Source organism: Lipotes vexillifer, unplaced genomic scaffold (assembly GCF_000442215.2).
Source record: "Lipotes vexillifer unplaced genomic scaffold, Lipotes_vexillifer_v1.1 scaffold893, whole genome shotgun sequence".
NCBI classification, from domain to species: domain Eukaryota; kingdom Metazoa; phylum Chordata; class Mammalia; order Artiodactyla; family Lipotidae; genus Lipotes; species Lipotes vexillifer.
This window is the reverse complement of record NW_006780223.1, coordinates 151,489-161,026: the sequence shown is the minus strand read 5'-3', so window position 1 is coordinate 161,026 and position 9,538 is coordinate 151,489. Positions and strand designations below refer to the sequence as shown.

Below are 9,538 nucleotides of genomic sequence, written 5' to 3'. Positions count from 1 at the left end.
TTTTTTTTTTTTTTTTTTTTTTTTTTTTTTTTTTTTTTTTTTTGTGGGTGGGTATGGGGAAGAGAACTGCTTATTTCTGATGAAAACTTCTATGCTATTGAAGGTGAGATCTAGTTTGCAGTTGCCAGCTTGGGGCTCAGATTCACTCCAAGATAGTTGGTGCACTGCAGCCGGAACATCCAGAATAGACCAGGTAGGCTGGACAGTGTATATTTTTCAGGATTTTGGCTAGGAGTTTAGTATTTGTATTATGAGTAGGATTTATTATTTATTTTCCAATTATACCTATTTAAGCATATGTCAGAAGCATTAAAGCAATTTATTTTTAAAGGGTCACTTAAACTATTTAATATAAAATGCTTCATTTTTAAAATTAAAAGTAATTCATAATCATTTTTTATGTCCTAAACATAATAAATTTGTTTTTGGAGAAAGGAATCCTATACCCAAGAGCACCTGACTTTAAACATCAGTCAAACTGAACACATTTTATGTCTTTTCAGAATCATTTGCAATTAGGTATAAAATCATATGTTTACTTAACATCTAATCTTACATTTCATAAATGATTTATAAAATTTTTTGGTAAACTTTTTTCATGAAATCTGCTGTATTTATCTTGAGATGTATTTCTAAGAAAGCCCTTAGTTCAGGTTTTTACCTTTATAAAAAACTTTATAGTATTTCTCTATTCTAAATTTTGTTACTGCTATTATATACTGTCTTCTTCCAAATAATCAGTTTCCTATGGAAAAGCTCTGAGTCGAAAAGCTGAGAGTCAGTCTTAATCAAACTACCTTCAAGTCCATTGTGGTTACAAAATGCTATCTCTCTTCTGCAGATGAAATTTGAATGCATACTGGGTACCAGCTGATGAGAATTATTTCAGGACAAATAGAACACTCAGTCCTCACATAAGAGGATTCTTTCCTACAGAGCCCAAGTTTCAATGAGCATAGACTTGACATTGTGGGAGTCCACTGAAAGGAGCTCTGTTATCCTTAGTTACTTTATCAACATGAAATCATTTTACAAGTAAGGACTGTATAAATAGATTAATATTACATTTGTAAATATCATTCTAACCTGGCAGGTTGGCAGTAACTTCAATCAACCATTAGCACTAGTTTTAAACAAGTCCTACCTACTTACCAAAGTAGTCCTGCCAGGGTCTCCACTTAGAAATAAGTAATTGTCTCATGTAATTTGTAATTTATTGTCTTGTTAATGTTGTAATGTTATCCATATATTTCTATTCTCTTCTCTACTCTGGCTCAGTTAGGCCATATTAGTGATATTTTTATGGTAGCACTTTTATGGTGTTCAAATTAAATACATAAATGCCTAGGAGATGGTATGTTAGAAGAGGAAAATTATTATAATTTTGAAGGTGGCAAGGGACATGTTTTTAGACAGGAAAGGACCTAATTATTTGAAAAGGTTGTGCAGGAAGAAGCAAGAGGATATGTGCAAGGGATATATATCTATGGAGAAAGAAGATTAGCTGCCATGAGGATCCATGGGGGTGGGGGACAGATGTTGAGAAATTAGGTTATTAAGATAGCTTCAGTTGGTAGAATAATGCTAGAGTAGATAGAGGTGAAAATGAAAGGGAAATTTTCAAACTGGGCTCTGCAGAGGTGCCCCTGGGGCTGCCACAGCATGAGGGCCACAGGATGAGGGTGAGCCCTCCCACTTAGACTTCAAAGCCTCTCTGCTCTTATCTATTTTATAACCTAGGATTTTAGGTAAATTCATTTTAGGAAAAAGGATTTTGATGCTAAAGGTTAATTTTTTTTGGTAAACTGCTAAGATATTGGCATTCCCTGTGGACTCTTGATCCAGAGATGTGATGATGAAGTTGAAGAGAATGGTGAAGAAAAAGATAGTGGAAAGTGAACTGAACTAGAAGGAAAGGAGGTCTGAAACCTGAATCTTCTTATTCTTCCTTTCACAATCTTTGTGACACTGGATGACACAGTCTATGGGCTTTCATCTCTTGGGGTCATAGTTTCCTTATCTATAAAAGGAAGACCTTGAACTAGATCATGTAAGGCCTTTTTAGCCAGCTCTTATGATTTCTTTCATCTATTGTTGCCATTTCTTTTGCTCCCTGCTTCCTGCTCCCCCCTCCTTTATTTTTAGAATACAAGGGTCTTGGTTTATTGGGGAGGAAGCAGCGGGCATTGGTCCCAAGCAGTGGAGGTATCCTGTATGACCTCCCACCTGGTCTTAAAAGCAATGTTGTTGTCTCCTTTGAGTACCCTAAGGGTACTTATTATACAAAATTTGTTCTGTGTTTCTATCTTTCCATAAAAGGTTGAGGTATTTGAAGTTGAGGTTCTTAGAAATACAGCAAAAGCTACAAACTGCATTTGGTATCTTAAACAGTTGGGTAGTTCCTCACTATTTGACAAAGTTAAAATTATAGAAAATACTTAGATGCTTAAATATCTGGGTAGATTATTTTCAGTCCTGATATTTTTTCGTCATATATAACATTTTAATACCAATAAATTTTAGTTAACAAATGCATTGTTTAAAAACATTTTTTTTTATTTCTTTTGGTCTCAAATTGATTTAAGCCTAAAATGTACTAAATTCTAGAACTAAATGTACTAAATTCTAGAACTTAATTCTTGTACCTGGCCTTAATTAAATATACCAAGACCTGGACATGTAATTGAATTTAGTAAATGGGAAAGATTTTGTAGTTTTGTAGCTTTTATTTCAGTTGTATGTAAAATTTTTCAGATTGGCATTTCCTTATTTAAAATGGCCTATTTTTTTATGGAAAAGCTTTAAATTTAAAACTTTTTAAAAACAAATGTAAATTGTTATACACACTTCTGACTTTAAAATGAATGTTAGATAGTCTTATTAATTTCTTTAAGGCTAGCTAAGAATTACTTTTCTTTAAAATGCTATTAGCTAGTTACCCTTGCAAGAAGTCATACTCAAAAGTATAAATTCTAAATTACCTTAAAATTGAATCTTTCAGGTAGATAATAAGGCTACAGCATATTTATTCATTAATACTTGAATATTTTAAATCAAGAGTAAATATACTAGTAGTTGAGGTTATTACTTAGAAGTTTACATATGGAATATCAGTTTTCTGTAAACAAAGCAACATGATGCCTTCAAAATTGTAATATAGCCTGTGAAGCCTATGAGTGTTGGCCCGCTCTCTAGCTGGGGGATTATCTATATATTAGCTCTAGACTTTTGGTCTTACAGAAGTTCTGCTTGCAGTTCCTGATCATGTCACATAAACTATCTTGAATTAATTGAAGATATTTTCTGCTAATCTTTAATATCCACACTGTTATGGTAACATGATAAATGATAATATGGGGACGTCTCAGAAAAATACATTATTTGGAGACTTTATTCACCTTATACAAAAAAAAAAACAAGACCAAGTCCAATTTTTCATTTAATAAAACATTCCTTAAGTTGTGATTCTTAAACTAGTTGAGTCATAGGGACATTAGTTGTTGTCAAACTGTCACACCTACTGAAAATGAGACAGAATGGGACCTGTTATATCTGCTTAAGTAATGGATCCTTTTTATGTTTCCTATCCTGTGTTCAGTTCTTTAATTGTACTTGATACATTCTTACCCCAAATATTTTCTACTTACCTTTCCATTTTATTTAACCATTGTGGATACTAGATTCGCTTTGGCCATTTGGGGCTTCAAAAATTTTTTTAAAATTTTTTTTGAAAATCACTGTTATAGTACTTTGTTGAGGATCATAATAACGAAGGAAGGTCGAGAAATGTATATTCATTGTATATGTGGTAGTACTTTAATTACCCTTAGGGTATACGGGGGAAATAGTGTTCTTTGCCTTAGAGAAGATGAAAGTCCAGCTGGATGAGTAAGAAATATCTGTGTGGAACAACTAGAGAGTATGAGATTGAGAGCCACGTTGTATAGTGAGGCAGAGCAACACATCATCTGCTAATTCAGTATAGTACAATAGCAGAATGTAATGAGAAATGTATAATCAGTGTTAAAATTGAGAACAATATTAGTACAAATTTGCTTTTTTATTTTAAAGGAAAAATTGGATGACTAAATACAAAAATACAACAAAAGTTGATCTTTCTATCTAGGCAGAAGAATATATGACCAAGCATTGGTATAACTTTAAATATGATGATGCAGGTTTTTTCTATAATCCACCTCCTTTTTCTTAGGAAGGATACATCACTGTCAAAAGGAAAAGCTTCTACTTAATCACTTCTTTTGAAATAAAACAGGGTTTTGGATATGTCAAAGCAAAAATACAGCATCCCATAAAAAAGTTCCCTTTTAATTAAGTTCAAATTCCTTTTGTTGTATTTTAATATCATTGTTGAACACATTAGTTATTTTTCAGCATTTATAATCTTTCTCAGGTCATCCTTTTTAAAATTAGGATGACTTTGTTCTTTCTATGTTTTTCAGTCTTTCTAGGACTTCATTGTTGCTTCCATAAGTCTTTGCAAATGTCTGGGTTGAAGAAAATAATAAAATATTAGAATATAAGAAATTACAGTTTTTCCACCATTGTGTTCTAATTTTTGCCTGTTCATTTTTGTTGTGGGATACTGTAATCTCAGTTTCTGAAAGCCCAGTTAGTTGATTCTTTGCCACATAGCTTTCATACTTAAAGTAGATTTGGGTAAACTTTTCCTGATAGAGATTCTTACTTTTATGAAATATCTTGGCTGTTTTCAAATAGCCATGTAGTAATAAATGTAAGTTACATTGCCATGATTTTCCATATTTTTTTTAATGGTAATCAGTGTTGGTGCATTTATGGTTACTTTAAAGTGGTTTCAGGATTTCCATTTAGTTTTTGAACCAATGGCAGTTTATGTGAACACAATTTTTTCTAATATCCCTATTTCAGAAGAATGCATGAGTGTTTGTCTTATCAGATTTTTGTTTTTTTCAGAAGTCGTATTTTAATCCCCACACTTTACTTAATGGAATTATCTGTATGTTTTTAACATGAACCTCTAGGTTTCATTATCCAGAAAGTGACTTTAGAGATGTCATGAGCTCTTTGCCTGCTCAAGGCTATTTTGTGTTTAGTGATTTAAAAATCATGTGGGATGCAGCTGATGCTTAATAAAGTATAACTTAGTTAACAGTTTTAAAATAGCTTTGCTGTTTTCTTTGCTGAAGTAGGAGTTTGTTTCATGATGAAAGACTTGATATGCAAAGGAAAATAAGGAACCTTATAAGTGGGCATCTCACTATTTCAGTTGGATGTACGCATTAAAGCTAAAGATATAAATACATGCAGCTTTTTTTTGAATAAGAGTTATCAGAGTTGACATATAGTGGTCACTGATATTTATTGAATAGCGTGCTTAAATATTTTCTCCTCATACCTTAAATATTGTCCATGGCATTGACAGTTGTGTAGGATTCTACATTAATTTTGCTGTGCTCTAAAGCAAGAGCATACTCTTTAGAATGGAAGTAGTGGCTGGCCAAAAAAATAAATAAATAGAAGTTGTGTGGGAAATATCATTTGGGTGGTATTAATAGTCACCATTAATTGAGTTCATAGGTTGACTAAAGACGGAGCATGATCTGATTCTGTTCAGAAAACATCAGCCTGAGAAGAGCGCTCTGAACCATAACACATTTTCTTTGCAAGAATTTAAGTTAAATAGAATATAAAGTATCTAGAATATACTCCATCTTAGAACCTATATGATACAGCATACCTTTTGAGATTTTTTTTGCTCAATTACATGAACAATTTTTGTCATGACAGTTTACTTTTTAAATTCTATTTTTTTTAATATTTTTTATTTTATTTTTTTGGCTGCGTTGGGTCTTCGTTGCTGCATGCAGGCTTTCTCTAGTTGCAGCGAGCAGGGGCTACTCTTCATTGCGGTGCGCGGGCTTCTCACTGTGGTGGCTTCTCTTGTTGCGGAGCACCGGCTCTAGGCTCATGGGCTTCAGTAATTGTGGTGCACAGGCTCAGTAGTTGCGGCTCGCGGGCTGTAGAGTGCAGGCTCAGTAGTTGTGGCGCACAGGCCCAGTTGCTCCACGGCATGTGGGATCTTCCCGGACCTGGGCTCAAACCCATGTCCCCTGCATTGGCAGGCGGATTCTTAACCACGGCACTACCAGGGAAGCCCCTAAATTCTATTTTAAGTACATTTTGGAGCTTTGAATATCATAGTACTTAATCTTTCATTGTGTGGTTGGAGATTGAAGTTGATAGCAAGGTCACATTAATATCTGATACTTGTCTCAGTTTAGTCACTTAACATTTGAGTACCTATTCCGCAGAGGATTCTGAGAAGGCTTTATAGTCCTTTATAATTACCACTTAAAAGTGCGGTCTTTGCCCTCACTGAGCTAAACTTAAGCATTTTTGCAAAGTTTTTATGGTAAAGATAAAGTACTATTCATTCAACAAACATTTGAGAGCTAGCTATATTCCATAATTAGAAGGTCCCTACCCCTAATTAGTTTAGAAGTGTAGTGGCAGAGGCAGGAAAACCAAAAAATTAGCTATGAACAAGTACAGTAGAAACACAAAGGTGGACATATTTGCTCATTTTTGCTCTTCTCTATTCCGGTTTTATTTATTATATACTACTTCGAATCTTTGCTTTTCTATTATTTCTATTATTCTTAAAGTGGACTTTAGGCATTGGCTAGTTTGACATGATTATTTTATTTTCTAGAAGATGGAACAGAGCCTAAAAAGGTTTAGTAGCTTCAGGTTAAGAAGCTCAGTGCTTCTTAAAGTATGGTCTTTGGACCAGTAGTCTCGGTATCACCTGGTTACTTACTGGAAATACAAATGCTCAGGGGCTACTCCAAACTTATTGAATCAGACTGTCGATGAGTCCCAGCAACCTGTGTGTTTAACAAGCCTTCCAGATGTTTCTGAAGCATATTCAAGTTTGAGAAGCACTGTTATAGCTCAGTGATTCTCTGTGCCTCCCTCACCAATCAAGATCATTGTTCTAGTGAACACCTATTACTGATGAGTGTGTTATATCTCAGGAGTCTTTAAGTAAAAATAAGTAAGGGGTACTAATGTAGGTAATAGTGATAAAAATAAGTAAGGGGTACTAATGTAGGTAATTAGTGATAAAACTCCAGTAAGATCCTCCAAGTCTAGCCCTCTTTCCATTCACTGTTACTTTTCACACTTTCAAATTCTTTGACAGCAACTTGTTTAGTCTACAGTAGTGATTCTGTCCCCCTAGCTTTAAAAAGCTCCCAACCCTGATTTAAACATCAAAGTAGAATAAAAAATCAACATATTTTCAGGAAATCCTCTTATGTTTTTCCTCAGCTTTCTAAAAGATTGGTTCAGGATCTTCTCCGAATTGTGGACTCCTTTGGAAAACTAATGAAAGCCATAAACCTTTTCAGAAAAAAAATATGTGTACATGCATGTACAGAACATTATATATACTCTCACAGATTTCATGATCCTTCTTGAAGCTCAGAGACCCAGGTTAAGAAGTGCCTCATTCTGATTTCTGTGGAAACGTTTTTTCCACTTTTCCAGTTCTTCCCTTTCCTTTTTCTATGTTAATCATTTTTTGAGAGTTAAAAATGGCCTGCCCTGCCTCTCCTTCATTTACATACACTGCACAAGCACACATACACGCATATACCTAAATGAGTGGGGGCTGGCACTGACATATTTTGGGAATAGACTGCTTGGTGATTTGAGGAGCACAGGCCAGGGCTTGCTGTAATGGTTCCCTATATATGTATTTGTTCAAGTATATTGAGTATATATTGAGCAGAATACAGTATATATTCATGAGCATTAAAGAATCAAATTCCTTCTAGTAAGCAAGTTGAGGGATATAACATTCAGCAAAGAAAACTACCAACTACACACAAGACTTTGTTCTGAGACTTGATGATATAGGAAACTTGTTGCAATGAGAATTCTTTCACCCTTTTCTCCCCACCTTCCTTTTTTGCAGGGGTGGGTAGAGGGGAGGGAAGATTTAGAAATGCAGAGGCCAATATGTGAGAATTTCAGAGAACAAGATTTAAATATAAGTATTCTAGATGTTAGTCTTGGTTCCAATATTGGTATTTCATGTTTTTTTATTTTTACTGTTTAAGATGTTTATGCATTCATTATTATGAAATTCTGACTATTAAATCAAATAACATATGATGTTTGATAGATGTTTAAAGTATGGTGCACAATGGAATTAAGCCCTTTCACCTCAAATATTTATTTTTCAAGTGCCAATGTCTGAATTCCTAGATATATGTGAAAAGTTTAAAAGTTAAATAACAACTAAAAATGCTTTCTGTGCGTATAACATTTCAGAAATGTTTATAAGTTGAGAATGATAACAAGAGAAATTATTTTACTATATTGCATTAATACTGCCAATGAAATAAGATTGTTTTTGATATGTGATTTTGGAGGTAAATGTATGAAATATATTGTCCTCCACTACAAGAGATATTGTAGCTCATGAGATCCTTAGTTATTGGTATTGTCTTGGGATGCAAACTGACTAGTAATATTATATTAGTCAGATGCCCTATTTTATGTAAGAAGATTTAGATAGTATTTAATCATCACTTTCTGAAAAAATTGCATAGATTATATTCTTTTTTTCTTCTCTTCTAGGATCGAAGTAGAATGTATGACAGTTTGAATATGCACTCTCTAGAAAATTCCCTTATTGATATTATGAGAGCAGAGCATGATCCTCTTAAGGGTAAGTGATTTTTATTTTCTTATATTATCCACCATTTTGTCTGCTTATCATTTTTCACATGAAAATGAGCACTAAGTAACACCTATCTCATCTATAAAATTCTGTTTGGTAATAAGAACCCTTGTTTTTATGAAAGGTCATACTTTTTCCTTATTTAGCTTTATGTCAATTTATACAGCGAGAAATGTAAACCTACGTCTCTTGACTTGTTGTTTAAGAAAAAGCCACTGTTTAAAGATGCTCATCTCTTCACCAAAGGATGAAGAATGGATCTAGAGGTGTTATAGTCACTATTCTAGAATTCTTTCAAATACAGAAATATTAAAAAATAATAACTTTCTTGGAATACTTACATTTGCAGTTTTCAGTAATTCCATCCTAAAATTGTTCTAGGTTAGCTTCCCTTGTCATTTTTCTTCTACCTGTCATATCATAGGGATTTGAAACTGTTTCAAGGTAGAGAAGCTATTCGCAAAAGTTGGAGCAGATTAGGAAAAAGAATCAGCCCCACTAATCTTACACTATCAGTCTCATCACAGTTACAGTTAACTGTATCTGAAGAAATTCCGTTAACATACTTGTTTTCATTTGTCTGCACATTACATATTAGTAATTATTTTATATTTCTTCATAAAAAATACCACCTTGCCTTTTACATTAATGGTGAAAATCTAGCAAACGGTGTGAACTTGTGATGAGAGATATTAGTTGTCTGTTGCTGCCTAATAAACAGTCCCCAAACTTAGCAGCTTAAAACAATAAACGTTTATTACCTCACACAGTTCCTGGGCGTCGGGG

At 33.7% G+C, this 9,538-nt stretch overlaps 1 protein-coding gene across 1 annotated transcript in view; it reads left to right on the top strand.

Moving 5' to 3' along the window:
- CPEB2 (cytoplasmic polyadenylation element binding protein 2) overlaps positions 1-9,538 on the top strand; it is a 63,467-nt gene that overhangs the window by 5,561 nt on the left and 48,368 nt on the right. Inside the window, exons 4-5 of the mRNA XM_007453352.1 lie at positions 104-193; positions 8,650-8,740. Of these exons, the coding sequence (XP_007453414.1) occupies positions 104-193; positions 8,650-8,740 (181 nt within the window). The remainder of the gene's footprint in view (positions 1-103; positions 194-8,649; positions 8,741-9,538) is intronic.